This window comes from Carassius carassius, unplaced genomic scaffold (genome assembly GCF_963082965.1).
Source record: "Carassius carassius unplaced genomic scaffold, fCarCar2.1 SCAFFOLD_57, whole genome shotgun sequence".
In the NCBI taxonomy this organism is placed as follows: domain Eukaryota; kingdom Metazoa; phylum Chordata; class Actinopteri; order Cypriniformes; family Cyprinidae; genus Carassius; species Carassius carassius.
In genome coordinates, this window is record NW_026775196.1 from 1,465,739 (window position 1) to 1,489,488 (window position 23,750).

At 37.8% G+C, this 23,750-nt stretch overlaps 1 protein-coding gene across 1 annotated transcript; it reads right to left on the reverse strand.

Annotated features, from left to right (window-relative positions):
- Nucleotides 1-6,054: 6,054 nt before the first annotated feature.
- LOC132137553 (gastrula zinc finger protein XlCGF57.1-like) lies at nucleotides 6,055-23,550 on the reverse strand. The gene is made up of 4 exons (XM_059547600.1): nucleotides 23,448-23,550; nucleotides 22,593-22,728; nucleotides 8,966-9,670; nucleotides 6,055-8,881 (listed from the first exon to the last, which is right to left on the reverse strand). Exons 2-4 carry the CDS (start codon nucleotides 22,672-22,674, stop codon nucleotides 7,734-7,736), a joined length of 1,935 nt encoding a protein of 644 aa, XP_059403583.1. The 5' UTR covers nucleotides 22,675-22,728; nucleotides 23,448-23,550; the 3' UTR covers nucleotides 6,055-7,733.
- Between the last annotated feature and the right edge of the window lie 200 nt (nucleotides 23,551-23,750).

Genomic DNA, 23,750 nt, shown 5'->3' on the forward strand with positions numbered 1-23,750 from the left:
AATGTTTAAATGTTCAATTATTTCTACTCAATTTTATTTGTTAATGTACCAGATGCAGTTACTCAGATTTACTTAATTTTTTACTTGCATTTACTCAATTAATACAGTATATTTCATTGATTTCACAGCTTTAAAAATGTTAATAGATGTTAATAAATAAAAATGAGTGTAAAAATGTTTCACCAATAAAATTGAGTAAATAATAGTTAAACTTTTTACAGTGTATCTATACTGTGTATATATATATCATTTATTATTATTTTATTTTTTTATCTTCTATTGCATGTCATAATATTTATCGAGTTGGCTTGAGTCATTTGTTTTACTCTTCAGAAATGTGACTCTTCAGAAATGTGAAATGATAGGTTTGTGTATAGAAAAAACTAATGTTTTAAACTTTATGGTCATATTAAATTTGTGTGGTTTTTGAAGTGTTTTCATATATTTGCATTAAGTCTTTGTATGTGTTTATCTGAAGAAAGAAAGTCATACACTATGAGGGAGAGTAAATGAGTATAACTTTAATGGGCCAGATGTGATGCAGAGGTCAGAAACATACAGAAAGGATACAATAATGTGTGTTGAATTAATGATGAGTGACAGAATTTAAACATACAATGCTGACATTTGAAGAAAGTGTTGTGTTGTGTATTCAATGCCCATGTCTGAAACAATAATTGACTTTTAAAGTCGGCATGAAACGGAAGTAGCGTTTGTCCTTATTTCTCTACTGTGACGTCTATCTGAGTGAAACGGCATTTGAAATGAGAGGGCGGGACTCGATTTCGTCCTTTTTTATTAAAGATTATGAGGGCACATGAATTAAAAAAATAAATTAATGACGTGCAAGGATTATTTATAATAAACACCGCAGTATTCCATTAAAAAAATGTTAATTTTACTTTTAAATTTCATTGTGACTTCAAATATTTATTTGGGGCATTTAGAGTTGATTTTCGCTACATGTATTGATACATTATCATTTGTTATTAATTAGAATAATTAATGAGCATATCCATCACTTATTTAGATTGATAAATAACTAATTGGCAGTTCTCATTTTGACACAATATGTCACTATAGAACAAGTTATCAATCCCTGGTAAGAACATCACTAAACAACATTTACAATTAATTTAACATACAGTGTTCATTTAAACAATTTTTTGACAATTTTAACATTTCATTTGAAACATGAGGGGAAAAAAGAAATAAAAAGAAATTTAAATTCTTATCACTTATTTGTGCACTCAATATTTTGTATTCAGCCATGATACTACATAGACAGCTAATGGTTATATAAAAAAGTTCAAAATTAATGAATAAACTTTTTTGGGAATAAGTAACTATTCTACTTCAATATGCTTCATCAGATTTGTGAACACAAACCTCATCGGTTCTCACAGGCCAAGCACACAGTCCTGTTTACCATATTTAACAGGTGTAAGATGGTAGAAAATGAAATGCAAAAATATTTACTTCTCAAGTTGAAATTAAACTGTAAGGTTTAAAAATACCAGTTTAAATTTACACTGTACTTATATATGAATTACAAATCGCCCAAAGTAATACACTCGGTGAATTTGGTCGAATTTCTCAAGTATTTTATACCCTTGGACATGCTTCAAAAATATTAAACACTCCTGTAGTGATTAACATTTTAATAAGGATCAAATGAGACTGAAAACCAACCTGTTTGTTCCTCATTATCTTCATGTTTGACACTGAATGTTTCATCACATCTTCATTCTCTTCTTTAATAAACGGCTTTTTTATAATAGTGTGTGGATCTCAACAGAGGTTTTTTTCTGTGTGTTTGGACACATGATTAAGAAGAAAATAAAAATAAATCCACTCTAAGTCTCTGGGTTAATCTCAGTCAGCTCAATAGTTCAGTAATCAGCTCACTGGTAAGGGAGTGAGTCAGAGTGAGCATTAATGGCCTTAGATGACAAACCACCGGATTAACGCAAGGCTTAAGTCTAGACCTATGCCACGTTTCCACTGCAGGAACTTTACCCAGGAACTAGGGACTTTGGCCTGGTACTCGGTGTGTTTCCACCGCAGGAACCAGGAACTAAATAAAGTTCTGGGTAAAAAAATGCCCCTCAGAAAGTCCCTGCTGGCAAGGTAGTACTTTTTCAAAGTTACTGTTATTGTGTCATGAAATGTAATTTTAAAAGTATTTTAGGCGAGAATGTACTTGTTTAAAACTCAAATCTGTGGTTTATTGAAAAAGACAGCGCTTATTTAAAAATGTGTTTCGCCGATCTCAGAGAAAGTGAGCTCCACACGATCAGCGGGAGCTCAGTGATCATCTATCCGCCGAGAGCAGCCTCACTTCGGCTAGACCTTCTGATATGTGCCGCTGGCTCTGATGTCTCTTTAGTGGTTAAACATAAAATATAATTCGTTTTGGGTAAATCTAACAGGTTATCTTTGGTCTGTATTCAATTTATCTATATGTTAAAATGAAAATTAAAAAGGCAAATTTATATAATATTTCGTTTCATTGTAATGGCTGTATATAACGTTATACACATATCACTGAACTAAGTACATTTCTGCAGCTGTTATTATGCTTAAATGAAAACGAAAGGAGGCAGTGGTATTTGATATCCTATTTCGTTTTATTGTAAATATACAGAGAGGAAAATTGCAGTAGTCAAGGCGAGCTGACTGATGTTATCAAGTACGCTGCTGTTTGCAGATCTACCGGATTTGCGTTGTCGCAGACATTAGTCTGAACTACCGAGGATGCACGTCCAAAATCGCGTACTATAGTATTGAGAAACAAGCACAGACCTATGTCAACACCATTTGCCTAATCTTCCCGGTACTTTACACCACGGTGGAAACACAGAAAGCAACAGGTCTGGGGGGAAAAAGTTCCTGGTACAAATGTTCCGGGTAATTTCGGTGGAAACGCAGTACTAGACTAAAATTAATGTGAGCCGTTTCAGCTTAAACAAATCTAACACTGACTCATCTTAAAATATGTCAGTGCCAAATTTGTTTGGTCAGATGCTCACCACCAGTATTTTTTTATAAAACATTTATAAAAAACTACTTAAATAACTGAACTATGTCTTAATCTTGGTTTATTTCTGTGAAATCAGGCCCTGTTTAGACAAAAAAAAAAACTCAAAACTGACACCACAAATGAATACAAAACAACCGGTTCTTGACTCAAGAACGAGAACTGCTCCAGCAGTGGGCGTGTTCGTCCATCATCAAGCTCAGCTTAGTGTTCATCTTCAGTTCTCTCGTCACAGCAGTTCAGTCAGAGTACTGTTTGAGTACAGTCGTGGCCAAAAGTTTTGAGAATTACATAAATATTAGTTTTCAAAAAGTTTGCTGCTAAACTGCTTTTAGATCTTTGTTTCAGTTGTTTCTGTGATGTACTGAAATATAATTAGAAGCACTTCATACGTTTCAAAGGCTTTTATCGACAATTACATGACATTTATGCAAAGAGTCAGTATTTGCAGTGTTGGCCCTTCTTTTTCAGGACCTCTGCAATTCGACTGGGCATGCTCTCAATCAACTTCTGGGCCAAATCCTGACTGATAGCAACCCATTCTTTCATAATCACTTCTTGGAGTTTGTCAGAATTAGTGGGTTTTTGTTTGTCCACCCGCCTCTTGAGGATTGACCACAAGTTCTCAATGGGATTAAGATCTGGGGAGTTTCCAGGCCATGGACCCAAAATGTCAACATTCTGGTCCCCGAGCCACTTAGTTATCACTTTTGACTTATGGCACGGTGCTCCATCGTGCTGGAAAATGCATTGTTCTTCACCAAACTGTTGTTGGATTGTTGGAAGAAGTTGCTGTTGGAGGGTGTTTTGGTACCATTCTTTATTCATGGCTGTGTTTTTGGGCAGAATTGTGAGTGAGCCCACTCCCTTGGATGAGAAGCAACCCCACACATGAATGGTGTCAGGTTGCTTTACTGTTGGCATGACACAGGACTGATGGTAGCGCTCACCTTTTCTTCTCCGGACAAGCCTTTTTCCAGATGCCCCAAACAATCGGAAAGGGGCTTCATCTGAGAATATGACTTTGCATTCCTGACCAAGCTCTGCACTGGTGGCACTCCGATCCCGCAGCTGAATCCTCTTTAGGAGACGATCCTGGCGCTTGCTGGACTTTCTTGGACGCCCTGAAGCCTTCTTTACAAGAATTGGACCTCTTTCCTTGAAGTTCTTGATGATCCTATAAATTGTTGATTTAGGTGCAATCTTAGTAGCCACAATATCCTTGCCTGTGAAGCCATTTTTATGCAATGCAATGATGGCTGCACGCGTTTCTTTGTAAGTCACCATGGTTAAAAAAGGAAGAACACTGATTTCAAACATCACCCTCCTTTTAACATGTCAAGTCTGCCATTCTAACCCAATCAGCCTGACATAATGATCTCCAGCCTTGTGCTCGTCAACATTCTCACCTGAGTTAACAAGACGATTACTGAAATGATCTCAGCAAGTCCTTTAATGACAGCAATGAAATGCAGTGGAAAGGTCTTTTTGGGATTAAGTTAATTTTCATGGCAAAGAAGGACTATGCAATTCATCTGATCACTCTTCATAACATTCTGGAGTATATGCAAATTGCTATTATAAAAACTTTAGCATCAACTTTTCCAATTTCCAATATTTACGTAATTCTCAAAACTTTTGGCCAAGACTGTACATGAATTACTTAGGGGATATTGGTTTATTGTGACTCAGAAGGAGTGTCAGTCACATTAAAAAAGTTAACAGCTTAAGTAATTTGTGGATTAATGGTTATTGGAGACACGAATCATTTCAAACGATTCTGTTCAATTTGAATTTGCTGAACTGGTTCAACCGGTTCACTAAGAAGAACTGGTTAAATCGAACGATTCGTTCGCGAATCGGACATCACTATTTCGGATCACCAGTACACTGAACTGAGAACCGTTTCTGTCTGACGCATTCAATTTGAGAACCGATGAGCTGATTCTCGTTCTCTGTACTCACATTGCACTTTGTTGTTTCTGACTAGAGAATTTGTATGCTTGATGTCTTCGTGTTTCCAAAAGTTTCTGTTTTTCTGTGAACATTGTTTTTCATACACAGCGATAGCTCGATGCTTTTGCCCATATTAGGAATTTCCTGATATGACTTACTGGCTTTGAGTATGAATGAAACACTAGTGATGGGAAGTTTGATTCTTTTCCATGAACCGGTTCTTTTGGACGGTTTGATTCAATAAACTGGTTGAAACTGCTTTTCAGGGGGGCAGGGTTTCATTATCCCAGATGTATCGCCTTCGATAATGAACGCGATATTGCGTAGCTTGTCAGTGATCTACGGCTCTGTCTATTAAATGCCGCTCCAATTATAAGCAGGTGATGGCGATTTAGCAGTAATCACAGAACCAGATTTACTGACTAGATGCGCATGATCATATCATTAGATATATCGCCCAGTCCTACCAAAAGGGGGGAAAAATTACCTAAGAAAAAAAATTTATTCAAGACAGAATACTTAATACTTAAGTTAACTGAATTACAATCTGAATTGGTTAATATCTATCAGAATTTGGTAATGACGTTAACAGTATACAAACAGTATATATTTGAAGAAATTAAAACGATTTCTGATTTTATGGAAGAAAAAAAAAAACTGTACACTAAACTTAATAATAGCCAAAGTTTAAATTTTCCTTCTTGTATACAAAATGTTGCACAACTGAAAGAAGTTTGTGATCAAGATATTATCCCCATGTCATTAAAAACCTGTAAAAAAACGTATGCTACGTATTGACTCTTCATTATTGTCCTCTTATATTTTTCATTATTTCATTATTTTTCTGTTTGGCACTGTAAAGCTGCTTTGACAAAGTCTGTTTTTTAGCAGCCACCACATTTATCAATACACGATCATTCGTACAATGGAATTGGCAGGATAAAAAAAGTTTCATGAAGTTTCCTGTTGTACGTTGATTTATGCCCTTGGATCTGGGCTCATCTCTACACTGAACTGATAAATGTAGCCCATTGTAAGGAAAAAGCATACACTACAAATGCAATATGAAAGTTTATTCTGTAACATGATGAATGTCAGTCTAAAATTGTTTAGACAAGTGTTTACTGTAACGTACTGTAATGAAGAAAGCCTGTTCAAACTTGTATTTATTTGTTTTTAAAATTGTACCAACATCAGTAAGTTCATCAACACAGGACAGATATTCTACATGATCAAGGTGAAATAAGCTTCATTATTGACATCACAAGATAGTTTATTACAATACTATTACAATATATTGTTTAATATGAATCATTTTGGGGAACAAATATTGCTTTATAGAGCAGGATGATTTTCACCACATTTGTACTAAAAACTATTGGCTAAAGGATCAAATTCTCTAAAGTATTTTCAGGATGCATTTACAGGCTTATTTTAGTGACTTACAAATTAATTATTTTTTTCATTAACCACATTTAGATGTTTTCTCAAAACAAAACTAAAAAACTAAAAACAAAAAAAACGGTACACCTAATACTGTAACAGAGTTTGCACTGAATACAGTGTAAACACCAATTAAAAACTAAAATAAGCACAAATGTCAAAACATCACCAGGGATCAAAAACCTCCTATGACCCAGATGATTAATAATTCATTTTTGGTAGAAACTGGTAGCTCAATAGACTCTCTTCAGTGTGAATTCTCATGTGGACTTCATGTGGAAGGTTTCCATGTTGAGCAAAACTCTCAACAATGTTGACAGGTGTATGCTTTTCCTCTGGGTGAACTTTTTTCATACTATAGGCAGGTAAAAGGCTTCTCTCTGGTGTGAACTCTCATGTGGTCTTTTATGGTTCAACATTGACAGAAACTCTTTCCACACTGTTGGTAGGTGAACGGTATGAACCCTCATGTGGTCTTTTAAAGTTCAATGTTGAATGTTGAGGGTGAAAGGCTTCTTTTCAGGGTGTATTCTTATGTGGAATTCAAAGCAAACTTTATGGTGATTTATTAAAGTTCGGGAGGAGTGCGTCAGATACTTAGGGTTAATTAGCACAGACCGCACTCAAGTTAATCAACAGCATAGTATAAATGCAGCCGACTTACCTCTATTCATTGGCGGTTTATCAGCATCCCTCCTTCGCCCCATCTCCTTACTTCGAGTTTATATTACACTTATTTGGGGGGGTACTCTAGGTTCGGGCTATTCCCGAGCTCTGTGCCCTTCCCCGGAGAGCACGCCAAATATGTATTACCATACTTCATCCGATTATATGCAAGCGTGAACTTGTGAATTGAGTGAAACACTTTCCACACTGAGGACATGTATAAGGCTTTTGACCAATATGAATTTTCATGTGGACATTAAGGTTTCATTTTCTGTTGAAACGTCTTCCACACTGTTGATAGGTTAAAAGAGTCTCTCCAGTGTGAACTATCGGGTTTTTTTAAGGTTCAATATTGATAGAAACTCTTTCCACACTGTTGGCAAGAGAAAGGCCTTTCTACTGTGTGTACAGTCATATCTTCTTTTAAGGATCGATGTTGATAGAATTTATTTTCACACTGTTGGCAGGTGAAAGGCTTTTCTCCGGTGTGGATTCTCATGTGGCTTTCTAAGGTTCGACGTTGACAGAAATTCTTTCCACACTGTTGGCAGGTGAATGGCTTCTCTCCAGTGTGAATTCTCATGTGGTCTTTCAAGGCTCGATGTTGATTGAAACATTTTCCATACTATTAGCAGGTAAAAGACTTCTCTCCGGTGTGAACTTTCATGTGGTCTTTGATGGTTCGACGTTGAGTGAAACTCTTTCCACACTGTTGGCAGGTGTAAGGCTTTTCTCCGGTGTGAACCCTCTTATGCCTGTTAAAGGTTCCTTTTTGAGTGAAACTCTTTCCACACTGTTGGCATGTGAACGGCTTTTCTCCAGTATGAACCTTCATGTGGTCTTTTAAAGTTCGATGCTGATTGAAACTCTCTCCACATATTTGGCAGTTGAAAGGCTTCTCTCCAGTGTGTATTCTTATGTGGGCTTCAAAGCAAACTTTTTGAGTGAAACACTTTTCACACTGAGGGCATGTAAAAGGCTTTTCACCAGTATGAATTCTCATGTGGACATTAAGGTTTCCTTTTCTGTTGAAACTTCTTCCACACTGTTGGCAGGTGAAAGTCTTCTCTTCAGTGGGAACTCTCGTGTATTTTTTTAAGTTTTGCCGTTGATCAAAACTCTTTCCACACTGTTGGTAGGTTAAAGGACTCTCTACAGTGTGAACTCTCATGTGGTTTTTTAAGATTCGATGTTGATAGAAACTCTTTCCACACTGTTGGCAAGAGAAAGGCCTTTCTCCAGTGTGTACTATCATGTGTTCTTTTAAGTATCGATGTTGATAGAATTTTTTTCCACACAGTTGGCAGGTGAAAGGCTTTTCTCCGGTGTGGATTCTCATGTGGTTTTCTAAGGATCGACGTTGACAGAAACTCTTTCCACACTGTTGGCAGGTGAAAGGCTTCTCTCCAGTGTGAATTCTCATGTGGCTTTTTATGGTTCGACGTTGACTGAAACTCTTTCCACATTGCTGGCAAGTGTAAGGCTTTTCTCCGGTGTGAACTCTCCTATGCCTGTTAAAGGTTCCCTTTTGAGTGAAACTCTTTCCACACTGTTGACAGGTGAACGGCTTCTCTCCAGTGTGAATTCTCATGTGGTCTTTCAAGGTTCGATGTTGATTGAAACTCTTTCCACACTGTTGGCAGGTGAAAGGCTTCTCTCCAGTGTGAATTCTTATGTGTGCTTCAAAACGTACTTTTTGAGTGAAACTCTTTCCACACTGAGGGCATGTGTAAGGCTTTTCTCCAGTATGAATTCTCATGTGGACATTAAGGTTTCCTTGATTACTGAAACTCTTTCCACACTGAAGACAGCAGTAAGGCTTCTCGCCGGTGTGAACTCTTGTATGTATTTTAAAGCTACCATGAGTACTGAAACTCTTTCCACAGTGAAGGCATGAATAAGGCTTCTCCCCAGTGTGAATTCTCATGTGGACTTTAAGGTTTTCATCTTTATCGAAACTCTTTCCACATTGAGGACATGTGTAAGGGCACTCTCCAGTGTGAATTCTTACGTGGACTTTAAGGTTTACAAGTTGAGCAAAACTCTTTCCACACTGAATGCATGTGTAAGGCTTTTCTCCATTGTGAATTCTCAGGTGCCTGTTAATGCTTCCTTTTTGAGTGAAACTTATTCCACACTGTTGGCAAGTGTAAAGGCTCTCTCCAGTGTGAATTCTCATGTGGACCTTAAGATTTCTATGCAGAGCAAAACTCTCTCCACATCGTTGACAGGTGAAAGGCTTTTCTCCCGTGTGAATTCTCATGTGCCTGTTCCAGCTTCCTTTTAGAGTGAATCTTATACCACATTGTTGGCAAGCGAAATGCCTCTTTCCAGTTCTCAAATGGACTTGAGGTTTTACTTTTTGTTTGAAACTCTGTCCAAACTTAAAACAAGTAAAATCTCCTTTTTTCCCTCTCGTTTGAGCTGGTTTTCGAGTGGAGGACTTTTCAGTCTGTGAACAACAAAAAGACTTTTCTCCAGTTGGGAAATCAAGAAGCTCCTCATTTTGATCTTTTACGTCAGTTTCATGGAGTACTTCCCTCTCCTCTTTCAGTGCCATTAGGTCTAAGGAGAAAAAAAAATTATGTTAACCTCAGTTTATTTGCATTTATTGGAGGACCGGTGTCTAAAAGAGTTTAGCTGTAACTTAGCTCGATACACAATGTCTTGAAGTTTCCAAAGTGGCCAGAAGACATTGATTTTCTAGTGCAGTTGTTTAACTGGGGTTAGAGATAAACTTTGCAGGACAGTGGGAGTAGAACACCCCGGTCCTGTAACTACTATGCTGTGAAACTGAGATGCACCAGTCAACCGGCCATAAATCAGAACTAGTCATTTTTTTTGTTTGTTTTGGCCGATCTCTGTATTGGAATGGCACACACAATTGCATTACAACAACTACCAAAAATGTAATTGGTGTGGAAAATAATCCATCTGAAAAATGCAGTGAAGTTAAACAATTACAACTACTCACGTTACTGTAATTAAGTTATTTTGTCAGGTACTGGTACTTTGAGTATTTTTTTAAAGCTATACTTTTGCTTGTACAAAAAAAAAACTATTTTGTTACTTTTAAATCATAGTTCATTACTCCGTGAACTTACAATTTGAATTGACATTCAAACCTTTGATAGCATTTCAGTAGCCAGATACCTGGACCTAAATCGACCAATAAAAGCCCTGATATCTGAACCGGGAAAAGGTGCACTGCAGCATGTTTTGAAGAGCTGACTCAAAGTTTGGAGAAACAAACTTTCCCGCTCCCGCGGGACCCAACGCAAAACTCATGGGAGTGGGCGGTTTTAGCTTTGCTGAGACCCGCGGGGAACGGTGCTGTGTGGTAGAAACTGAGTCAACACAAGAAGTTGAGAAGAAAATTAAAGCTGCTATTTACTTGACAAAAGCAAAGCAAGGCAAGTCAGACATCTGGAAACAATTCTCATTTGTCACTGACAAAAATGTTATATTCTGAGCATTCCTGCCAGAGCATGTGAACGGAGTGGTAATATTTCCTTAAGAGCGCTGAGCACCTTTCTGAAGATTCAGCTCCGCTCACTCAACCCAGTCCATAATCCAAGTGCTCTTTAATTGCATTTTATCTTGTGTGTGCTTTTCACATGCTTTATAATCTTTGTGTATTTTGTAAAGATAGACGCATATCTCATCTTGTGTGTGTGTGCGTTTGTGTTTTAATGAGTCTGTTTTGAATGTTCTATTGCACAACAACGGCAGCTATTTTCACGGAAATAAAGTGAAAGAAAATAAAATATGCTTCTTCATTTTTTGCATTTTAGGAAGGCTGTTTGCAAAAGTTAGATTAATATACTGAATACATTTTAATTAGCCTAATGCGATTATTAAAATAAATAAATAAAAATTAGATTTGAAAATTTTTTATCAGCATGCATAATTTTAGACAATTATTCAAGAATTTCGGTACAAACAGTAAACAATTAGGCCTACAAGACAAATTTTATCTTGGAGTATGGAGTCAAAATAATAGCGCACATATACGCAAAAAAAATTTAGTTTTGCAAAAGAAAATAAAGTTTTGCAAACAAAAATGTAAGTATTGACAAAAACAAATGTGCTTTTTGCAAACAAAATTAAAGAATTGCAAAAGAAAAAGTATCGGGAGAAAAAAATTTTAGTTTTGCAAACAAAAATAAAAAATTGCAATACATATTTTCCATGGCCATATCTATTAATATATTTGCAAGGCTGCTTTTATTTTGCATGTCAGTCTAGTTTGAGATACCGTTTTCCCTTTGCGCTTCACGTTGCTGCACATCTCGCTTTGTGCCAATGTTTTGACGTGGGGGTGGAGTCAAGGGATGGGGGCGTGTACAACATGCCTCCCTGGAAGTGACGTCATTGGCTCGAGACGTAGCTCACCCTGATCCAGGTACTGTCATGATGAGCAGAGGCTCGCTAGTGAATCATTTCCTTTTATTCACTAGCATTAAAGCAGGCATGTTTTCATTTAATTAACTATTAACAAATGTATGTTTGCATTAGCAGCGTTTGCTCAAGATAAAGAAGTTGTGTACAATGACATCTGCTGTTTATTTCTCTCAATCTGCACACTTTTATAGCATTAAAATGTGTATTGTTTCTTTTTAACTGCAAGTGTATTAACAGTGTTTGTTTAAAATCTCTTAACCTGTGGGAGGACACCAGCGCAAGTGGGCGGAGCGGGCCGTTGCCATCATGGCAGCTCCCGGATAATCGAAAATGTGCAAAAAGGAAGGAGCTGGTTGCTGCAGCCACCCACCACAGCTCGATGGCAGTGTCAAGCAGTGGCAATCCACCTGTCACTCAAGTGACCACGCCCTTAATTATGCAGAACTTTAAGGCTTAAAGGGGTCATATGATTATGAACATTATTGTATATTTGTATTTTGTGTATTTGGTGTAATGCAATGTTTTTCTGCAGTCTAAGATACAAAAAAAACATTTTCCATATAATGTTCATTATTGTTTCTGCTCTATGCCCTACCTTTCTGAAACACGTCAATTTTTACAAAGCTCATTGTTCTGAAAAAGCGAGGTATGCTCTGATTGGCCAGCTATCCAGTGTGTTGTGATTGGCCGAATGCCTCAAGCGTGTGATGGAATTGTTACGCCCCTCAACATACTATACTGTCTCCCAGCGGAACGAAACTCAGTCCAGCTGCTCTGCTGGTGCACATCCCATCATCGGTTCTCTTTTAGCAGTTCAGTCAATGTACTGTTAGGAGTAACTGAATAACTCAGGATATTTGTTTATTTCGCTTCAGAGGGAGTGTCAGGCATATTTAAAAACCGAATAGCTTGAGTAATTTGTGGATTACTGCGTACTCGATATGCGAACCATTTCAAACGATTCAGTCCGATTTGGTGAACTGTTTCATTAAAAAGATCCTGTTAAATAGGATGATTAGTTTGTGATCCGGACATCACTAGACGAGACGAAGCCTTCTCTACTGTTGTTTGTTTGTAGTTGTGATGGGCCTGTTCGGGAGAAAATCCAGGGCCATTTTTCACTTCCAGTCCATCCCTACGTACATTTACAGCTAAGCATACCTTATAAATAGGGTTGGGAAATGAGAACCCAATTCAGAACCGGTTCTGTTCTTTTAAAAAGAACCAGAACCGTGAGCAATTTCTAAGTTTTGGTTCCGAAAATGGTTCTGGTGCTACACTAGACCAAGCACTGTGAGCGGCCTTGCATTGGTGTTCTAATGATTCGTCATTTCCTGTAAAGGATGTCACAAACCGAATAACAGAAAGGCTGACCTGCCTCTTCAATTACTAAGCACATTGTTTCCAATGACGCGCACTCCAAAGACACGCTGTGCCGCATAGTGTCTTGAACAAACGAACGCGTTTTCCTCGACTGTACACGCACTCGCAGTCACTGCAGTCACCCGAATCCAGTACGTATCCAGACCAGATGGTGGATCAGCACCTAGAAAGGACCTCTACATCCCTGAAAGACAGCGGAGACCAGGACAACTAGAGACCCAGATACAGATCCCCTGTAAAGACCTTTTCTCAGAGGAGCACCAGGACAAGACCACAGGAAACAGATGATTCTTCTGCACAATCTGACTTCGCTGCAGTCTGGAATTGAACTACTGGTTTCGTCTGGTCAGAGGAGAACTGGCCCCCCAACTGAGCCTGGTTTCTCCCAAGGTTTTTTTTCTCCATTCTGTCACCGATGGAGTTTCGGTTCCTTGCCGCTGTCGCCTCTGGCTTGCTTAGTTGGGGTCACTTCACTTCATCTACAGCTATATCGTTGACTTGATTGCAAATAAATGCACAGACACTATTTAACTGAACAGAGATGACATAACTGAATTCAATGATGAACTGCCTTCAACTATCATTTTGCATTATTGACACACTGTTTTCCTAATGAATGTTGTTCAGTTGCTTTAACGCAATGTATTTTGTTTAAAGCGCTATATAAATAAAGGTGACTTGACTTGACTCGTGCCTTTAGCTGCGTTTCCACTGCAGGAACTTTACTCAGGAACTAGGGACTTTGGCCTGGTACTCGATGCGTTTTCACCAAAGGAACCAGAAACTAAAAGTCCCATGTAAAAAGAAAGTCCCCTCAGAAAGTCCCTGCTGGTGAGGTAGTACTTTTTAAAAGTTCCAGAACTTTTGGGGACGGGATTTGGGCGCTAAACATGCTGATTAGTTGAGTTCACGCAGCATTGTGATTTCAACCACCATTTATTCGGATCATTTTAAAAAAATATTACTGTTATTGTGTCATGAAATTTAGGTTTAAAAGTATTTCAGGCGAGAATGTAGTTGTTTAAAACTCAAATCTGTAATTTATTTATAAAGACAGCACCTATTTATCCGCCGAGAGCTATCTTACCTCAGCTGGACCTTCTGATATGTGCCGCTGTCTCTGATGTCTCTTTAGTGTTTAAACATAACATATAATTCGTTTTGGGTAAATATAACAGGTAATCTTTGATTGTTTTCAATTTATCTATATGTTAAAATAAAAATAAAAAAGGCAAATTTATATATTTTGTTTCATTGTAATGACTGTATATATACACATTTCCTGAACTAAGTACATTTCTGCGGCTATTATGTTCAAATGAAAATCTGAAAGGAGGCAGTGGTATTTGATATCCCATTTCATTTTATAGTAAATATAATACAGTGAGGAAAATAGCAGTAGCCAAGGCGAGCCGACTGATACTTGTTATCAAGTATACTGCTGTTTGCAGAATTACCGGATTTGCGTCGTCACGGACATCACACTCCCGAGTCGAATGCGCAAAGTCCGAACTCTGGGGGATACAAAGTCCAAAATTTGATGAGGTGAGCGGCTGTCAACAGTGCATGCACGAGGTGAATGATGACAGAAGTGGTACGGTTTGTCGAGCTCGTCCGCCTTCTGAAAGCTGTGCGGATGAGGCTGTGTGAGATGGAACAGAACGCGAATGTGAAGTATACCTGGGGCGGGCCTTAAAGCTGCCTCCTTAACAGACACCTACAATTCGAGTGCAAAAATGTGGATTTCTTTTTTTAATTCTACGAATATTCGAAATTAAATTTTTTTCCTGACATCCCTAGCGCGAACATGGTAGCTCGATATAATAATACACATCCGATCATCTAATCGCTTGAATGTCCAAACCATAAGCTTTTATTCCACTGACAGGACGGGGCAGAGTCATGTGGCCACACACGCGGTAGTATGCTTTAAGGGGGAAGTATTAACAGGATTAAAAAACCGAAATAACCAACATGGGACAATTACGTCGGTTAGAGGTTCTGAATTTCGGTTTCGATTACTTTCGATTAATCATCCAGCCCTACGAAGAAGCCATCTCCATCCTGCTTCAATGACTACCGTCCTGTTGCACTTACTCCCATCTTCATGAAGTGCTTTGAACTGCTAGTCATGCACCACATCAAGTCTACCCACCAGAATTTGCAGGAGTAATATTAAATTGTATTTTCCAGTTTAATATTCACAGACACTAGTATATATTCGGCTACAGTCTGGAGCCCTGCGCTTAGACTAACACGGAAGCGACTGAACGCAGCTGTGGGTACCGAATATACTCAACTTACTACCTATACTACAGAGACACTGGTATCATCACATTTTTAAATTTTCAGCACAGTGCTGAATCCAGCACCATCACACTGAACACTGGGGCCCCCCAAAGATGTGTGCTGAGCCCCCTCCTCTTCACTCTGCTGACCCACGACTTAACACCTTCACACAGCTCCAACCTTTTTATTAAGTTTGCGGATGACACGACTGTGGTGGGTCTCATTAGCAACAAGGATGAGACTACAGGAGCGAGGTGAGCCACCTGGCTGGGTGGTGCAGTGACAAGAATCTCTCACTGAACATGGAGAAGACGAAGGAGAGCACACACTCAGCACGTTCCTCTGACCATCAATGGTGTGACTGTGGAGAGAGTGAGCAGAACCAAGTTCCTGGGTATGCACATCACAGAGGACCTCTCCTGGACTGACAACACCGCAGCACTGGCCAAGAAATCACAACAGCGTCTCTGCCATGTGCCTTGAGCTGCTTTATTTAACTGTATTTTAAATTTTATTATATGTCTTTTTTTACATTCCATTATTGTATAGCCGTTTCTTATATTTTATATTTGATCTAGATTTTTAGGCTCTACTGTTAAGGCCTTTGCAAATTGGCATGCGAAATATTCGCTCGTCAAAAAATAAATTCGACTTCACGTTATGTCAATAATGCTTTGCACACTGCCTCCGACAATTTCGTCCGTCAAATAAAAATTCGGAACAGGTTCGATTATGTGAGTTTTCCGCATCCGTCAAAACAAATAAAAACTCATTTTGAGACGTTTTGACAACTCAGAGCCACCGTAAAACTGCTGGAAATGGTGGTGAATGAATCGCCAGTGCTCAGATACCTACAATTATATATACAAATATTATTGTATCAAAAATACAACAAATATTATTATATCACAGCTATAATTATACCAAGTCCCTGTAAACCGTGTGTGTGTGTGTGTGTGTGTGTGCGCGGTACCTAAGACATAAGTTACTTCCAGTCTTCAGGATCAATTGATTCAAGGAAATTGGTGGTCTTTTTTTTTTTATATGTGGCTCCAGTATCGCTAGCAAAACATCAAACTGAGCCACTGACATTCTAATGTAAACTTTGAAACGTTCTGGATAATCCCGCTCTTCTTGATAAGTAGGTGGAACACTCCTTTCTCTCCACGAGATCGCAGGAGTGGATGGAGCAAATATTTCCTCTTTCTTTTTCTCTTTTTAACACGAGAGGACAAACAATCATCCTCACTATTTGAAGACGAAATTATTTTTATTGTTTTGCGTTTTTTTTTTTTTGTAACGCATTGATTAATACGCATTGGACTCAGTGTGCAAGGTCTCTGTGCGTGATGAATTTTTCGGTGCCACCATTGCGCTCGTTTTGTCATCTTACTTCCGGCTGAGGAACCGGACGTAACGTACCTAAGCTAGTGGCTAGATAACAGAACGCAAATATATCAAGTATTATATGCTCAGTTAGGGGCTGCATAACAATTGTATTAAAAAAACAAAAAACAATTGCACCAACGATGTAGCGAACACATTGTGAATCGGTCGGAGTGTTGTGGTGCACTTTACAATTTACACCCACCACCTAAAGAAGAGAAGCACCTGAGGAAATGAATGAAGGCGCTAAATTTGAAGCACCCACCCAAGCGCTCTTATGTGTGTTCGTACCATTTCATGGACGGGAAGGCGACTGACGAACACCCTTACCCCAAGAAATGGCTCGACTACGATGTTCCGTTAAAGAGGTCATGCCGGGGGATAAAAAGGTTGTCAGATTCCGGTAAGCTAACCTTAACTTAACTAGCTATGTGTTTGCTCGCCTAACGTTAGATTTATGAAGTCCGTTCTATGAATACATTTAAGATCAGAAACAAGCAGTTAACGATAAGTACATCGTACAACGAATTTGTAATTCGTAATCATGGAATTTTCCATGATTACCATTGTCCACCTATTTATTTAATATTTACAGTAGTACAAGATATTATAGTACATTACAATAGCTCACATTATTCCTGCTACAGAGATTGCAGGTGATAGCAGGCCAGCTAGCTACATTTCTCATTCAGATACTGACCTACGTTTGAACACTACAGTTAAGAGTGTGTATACTGTTTTGTTTCTAATGCATCTCTCTCTCTCTCCATCTCTCTCTCACACACACACACACACACACACACACACACACAGTTTTAAGTTCGGGTCCCATCATATATTAATACTCATGATATATTGTAGGTACTAATTTAAAAATGTTTAATTATTTCCGCAGATGTATCAATGACCGCAGTGATGCAGTGGACAACTGTGATGGTGATCAGATCCACACGCCCCTAAACTTGATGAAAGTCACCAGAAGTTACCTGCTGTAATAGATATTTTTATGAACCTTTACAAAGTCACCAGAAGTTACGTGCTGTAATAAGTTATTTTTATTAACCTTTACAGTGTCACCTGACAGTACCGGCTGTAAATAGTTTTTTATCGAATAGGACCCAGATGAGCAGCTTACAGGTCCTCAGCCCTGTACAGAACATGGCAAACCTAAAATACATTTCTAAGGTTTCACAGTTGTCTTATTTATTTCAGAATCATTCATTATTATTACACTTGACGTTTACCTACATTATTCATTGATTAGACTTAATGTACACCTACCAAATTTTACCTTCACCTTACCTTTTGCATATACACTGTGCAGAATTAAGAGGCAAGTTGATTTTCTGATCATATTTTTTGGTAAAATTTACCAATTCCAAACCACACCAATCTTAACTATTAATTTTGCATTTAATCTTTTATAAGTGATATATAATCTTTTTTTGGCTTGTTTTATTTGTAAAAGAAAATCTGCCTAATAATTATGCATACCTGGATATACAGCGTTTTTCACTTCCAGGTTCCAGCCTCCTTCTCTAATGTGTAATTGATAAATGTTCACTTACCTTACTCCACTGTACAATTAAGTTATTAGACAAAATACTTAGTCTGACGATGGTCATCAAACACGTTAATATACTTTTAAACATTTATAACTTCGTGTATGTTAACATCACACACACACACACACACACACACACAAAACTAACCAGCACCATGCTGAGAGGTTTAGACTGCTCGACTGGCTGGTTGCACGTTCAATTTTAAAAAGACGAAAAACCCTCGCTGTGTAGCAGTACACGACCCACTGTCTCACTATGTAAATACTGGTTAGCCTCGGTACATTTTTTTTTTTAAATCATTTTTCCTTGCTGCTCCATCAACTCCTTCTGACAGGGCAGTTAAAAATATAGGTTAACTCTGGCCACTTCTTCATATCGTCTAACATTACCCACGTTAACAGCGACGATGGATGGGACAATTTGAGACCATTTGATCGTCTTAAGACGTTTTCATTGTGCTCCCAATTTATAACATAACGTTCTTTGTCATTTTGCCACAGTTATAGCTAGCTATAAACAATCTTACAACTACTAAACTAGTAACCGGACGTGCCGTATCGGTTTAGCGGAAGTCGGATGACAAAATGCGGAAATGCGAAGTATTAAAAGTGGGCGGGGCGGAATAAGGTGAATAGTGCCCCTGCATCGAGAAGGGTCTGCCTGCAGAGCCGGAGAGGCTGCATTTTCAGGACCTGCACTTTTAGGACCGCATTTCTAGGACCCTAGGTTTTTAGTGACAGCGCCACCTACTGAATTAGAGGACCAGTGAAGCAGCGAAGATGGACGACAACCAGAGTGTGAGTATCAAATGCGAATCAATTTTTACAATTGCGGTGCATTTAATTGGAAAGTTAACGTAGCAAACGGGATGGTGATTTGCTAAATAAATAGTCTTGAATGCATAGCCAAAGTATTTAGCCTCTAATGCTGTAAAATGAATTGTTAGCACGTTCATTTAACGGAACTGTTGCATGCTAAGCCTGTGTTGACTTATTGATAGCACAATAAAACTGTAGCATGTTCGTTCTGAAAGCTTGTTAATTACTCATTGTTTTTCCATTTTAATTCAGTTAAAATAATCTTAATGTTTTCACTGTCACGTGCTCACAGTCAGCCTGTTTAACGTTACCCACAATACATGTTATGTGTAGCCGTCTCTTCATTTTGACATGTTTTCATAATGTTGGTTGAGACATATGACATTTTAATAGTCAGACATACCAGAGAGGCCATAATAATAATTGACTGTTAAAATACCACGTGTTAGATTGTGTAATTTACTGTGTACTGTATGCTATATGAAGTGCTTTCAAGGACACAGCTCAGGGTTTGCAAGTATGGCAAAAGAAAAATAAATAAATTGGTTAAGTACTAGGCTTAGGCCTAATTTATGTCTATTTATTTAAAATGTTTTTCAAGAGACACATAACAATCCAAGAAGGGAGATCCTTTCCTGACTGATGAGGCCAGAAGCTTGTTACAGGGAACCCTTCAACCAGTATTCAGAGTGCCAAGGAAGCGTGCCATCACTGAGGAAATTCCAGCCCACATGCAGGCTGTCTTTGACCGCACCGCAGAGGAAAAGAGACTGGTAGACTTCATCGTACAGTCATTGGGAGCAGAACAGCATTTGGTGGTACTTAGACATATTCATCATTACAGACTCACAGTAAATAAATCAACCAGGGCTTTGTTAAAAAATATTGTCAACTATGCGGCCCATTTATTGGCAATGACAGGCCAATAAAAATCCTGTCTGTGACTGGTCGCCTACCTGCCTCTCTAAATACATACCTGTCTACCTGCACACAATCTGCCCATGCACTCACTGATCGTCAGCGGAGCACTCCAGCAGTAATTAGGCAGTGTATGTCCATTTGTTTTGGAAGTTTGGCTTTAAAACAAGCCCTAAATGAAGGGGTTGGAATATTTTCAGTTTTGCTTTTAAAATCTACCTTTGTCTTGTTCGTTTATCCAATTCTGGATATTCTAGCTTTAAAGTCAGTTGTGCCATCACTATCACACAAAACACTTAAAAATCCTATTACCACAAAATAATTGTAATAATTGTGGAAAATAAATTGCCTGTAGGACGTACTCAACGGGAAGACATCAAAGTGGTACCCTCCGAAGTCCTTTCGCCAGGTGCCTGTCTACCTTGAGAGTGAAGAGTAACAGGACAACCTTTTTGCTTTTCTGATGTCTGTACTGTATAAAACACCAACGCAACTGAGCTTCACGGATGAAGTGCAGTTAATCTGTGGTGTTCTTTTTCCAGAGGTATGCATAACAATATAATATATTGTGCATTTTTCTGCCCTTTCAAACCCTACTGTGTATAACACCTTATGCTACTTATGTACAGACCTGTGTATATTTCAATTAACTATTTTCTTTTGATAGGCCATCATATATGGCCTGGCTGGGCTTCAGAATGTGTCTCTGCAGGATGCTGAGCAGGCCTTCCTCTCTGGTCCTGATTATCATCACAGGTAAGAGTAGAAAATAGAATTGTTTTTTAATACAATGTCCAATGCATCCTTTTTTAAGCATTAACAGTATTTCTGTTAACCTAGCAGTGATTATGTTCTCCATTTACTATTTCAGTGAAGTTGAAGAATTTAATAGGCTGATAGAAAAACAATTGCGAAAAGAAAAGAATATATATATATATATATATGGTCAGAAAAAAAGTCGTGTCAATGTTATTTCTATTCAGATTTCTTGCATCTCTCTATTTTTTTTCTCTGTTGAGATGGGCTTTATTGACATGAGTGTTTCTAGAACCTTTGTTCCCACAACATCAAAAACTTTTTTTTTTCAAATCTTTGAACAGTAGGCAATAATAGTATTGTGAACATTAATTGATATGTGTGCACTGTTTGGTAACTAAGAAAAAATTAAAAAAATTAGAGAGTAGAACATGTTCAACTAAATGTTCCTTATTTAATTCACTTCTCTCTCTCTCGCTCTCTCTCTCTCTTAGGAGTCAGTGATGATGTTGTCCATTAAGTGCTGTTTCTGGTCCACATCATGAACAAATTTGTTTTTGTGTGTTTAAGTTCAGTTATTATTTATTATTTTGTAAAATATTTTGTGTGTTCAAGTTAAGTTGATATATATTATTTTGTAAAATATTTAGTGTGTTCAAGTTGAGGTGTGATATATTATTTTGTAAAATATACACAATCTACCCCCAAAGTCATCCTTGTTTTCCCTCTATACTTGAAAATGTGGTCGATCTAGTGACTGAAAAGACTATAACTTGATTCCTTGTTTATTTTACTTGTTATTATATTATGCTACTTAGACCCAATAATTTCTCAACATTCCTAGGAACCAGGTTTAATTGCAATAAATAAAGTAGTATTTGGGTGTAATAAAGCTGTAAAACTCTAATGTAGTTAAAACTGGGTGGGTGGAAATACTGCCTGGCACAACTAGGGTCCTGGAAATGCGTTCCTGAGACTGCGGTTCTCCGAGTCGGTAGGTGGCGCTGTCACAAAAAACTAGGGTCCTAGAAATGCGGTCCTAAAAGTGCAGGTCCTGAAAATGCAGCCTCTCCGGCTCTGCAGGCAGATAATATTGCCTGCATCCCTAACAGTGCCCTTTATCACAGCCGTGTATTGGTGGGCGGAGTTTATGCAAATCTCTGCCAACTAATTGGTCTATATGTCCTTATACACGCCGTTTCTTTTTAGAGCTGCTTTACAGCAGAATTTAATTATGTTTGCAGAATTTAAATATTATTTTATTTATATATTGCTGCAATATTATTATTAATGAAATATATCTTTAAAACAATCAGTATCCTAGGCTACTGTATAAAGCGCTTTAGAGATAAAGGTGACAGAGATTAAAGTAGAATTTAAGTCCTACTAGCGATATTATTTTTAGACACACAGTGATAATTTGTAGTTTACATGTATATGTATATACATAAATATACAAGTGTTACATTTATAATTAATATTCCCCACCTCATGCATTTCACTCATGCATTTGAAGGTGAAACGTCACATGGAGCACGTTGCATTGTTGGAAACAGTTTTCTAGGCAATGTCTTTTGTTGCATAATACATCAAATTTCACATACTATTCGCAGTGTGTAGTACGCCATTCCTAACACAGTTTTTGTGCTAATTTCAGTGTACTTGAGTTATATTTAGCTGATTCTGTCAAATATAGTCGGTCATCCTGGTATTCCATGCATACAGAAGACGTGTAGAAGACTATGCACAGAATACATACTGGATGCTGCAGAAATAGTAAGAGTAGTATGATAGTATGGTATTGGTATGAGTTTAGCTCAAAGTCTAATCAAACACACCTAACAAGCAAATTAATCATGTGATATCAAGACATCTCCAGGTCATACAAATATGCTCAAAATATAATATTAATTTCTGAAAGGGACAACATTTCAATCAGGCCTGATCTCCATTGAGAATGAAACTTACCTGTTTGTTCTTCAGACGCTTCATGTTGCACTCTAAATGCTTCTTCAATCTGTATGTCTTCGCTCTCCTTTTTAACAAACATCCTCTTTATAATATAGTAGATTTCAGTCTGGTAGTTTCTGCCTGTTTGGACACTCTGTCAGAGGAGTAAGATGAGAATTATTAACAGAAAGAAAAAATAACACAAAGTAACTGTTTCTCCATTGCCTTCCTAGAACAACAGGAGTCAGTCAACAATAACGGTCTGAATGGGAAAAAATAAAAATAAAAATCAAATATGTGTTTGTCATATTTATTTACATTATTTATATTGAAAGCTATGTTTTTATATATTTGCAATGTCCACGACACCCGTTGTGGTTTGTTAAAAGTTGCCCGTGATTACACGTTAATGTTTGTGTGCAATGCGAGCACTTAATCAGATCACTTTAGGAAACATATGGAGAGAAATTAGAAGCGATTTATCCGTTCAACGTGCGCGGATGCGCTTTAATCACTAAGAAATAAATAAATAAACAAATAAGAATACGTGTATTAACGCAAGATAAATCACTGCAGTGTTACATTTAGCAACAAACTGAACATGTTTTGTAAAAGCTGCAAAAGACACAGGAGCAAGTGGAATGCAAAAAAACACGGTGACATTATTTTTAAGGCAATGTAAAGGGCAATATATTGCATCACCAAAATAAATTTGAGGTCATGTGCATATATTGCAAGAAGTCGATATATTCGCTACGTCAGAACGCTCTAAAATGCAGTGTTACATTCAGTAATAAGCTTAACATGGTTTGTAAAACAAACATAAGGGATTGATCGACTTTAACATGCGTTTAAAAGCTTAAAAACACAAACCTTTCTTCACACGCAGAAGCGAGGCGCAACCTTTATGACGTAACTGCACCACAACAAATTAAAAGTCCTATTACTCAGTGTTCACTGTTCCCTTCGCTTACATAATCGGATTACATTTTTCAAGTAAGGCATTACTTTTTCAAAATAGTAACGCCAGTTACTTTGTTTTCCCATTTACTGACAGTCTCCTGGGAGAAATCGGAAGTACAGTTTTTGCAAGGCAATATTACATTTCTGAATAAAACACTGTAGCGGTCAGTAAGTGGTGTAATTTGAATGGGAACAGTCCTTAGAAAAGGCTGT

Coding starts and splice junctions, on each gene's coding strand:
- LOC132137553 (XM_059547600.1), bottom strand. CDS start 22,674: ATGTTTGTTAAAAAGGAGAGCGAAGACATACAGATTGAAGAAGCATTT. Junction 9,671..22,592: donor AGCGTCTGAAGAACAAACAG/GTAAGTTTCATT, acceptor TTTTCTCCTTAG/ACCTAATGGCACTGAAAGAG. Junction 8,882..8,965: donor AAAGAGTTTCAGTACTCATG/GTAGCTTTAAAA, acceptor TCAGTAATCAAG/GAAACCTTAATGTCCACATG.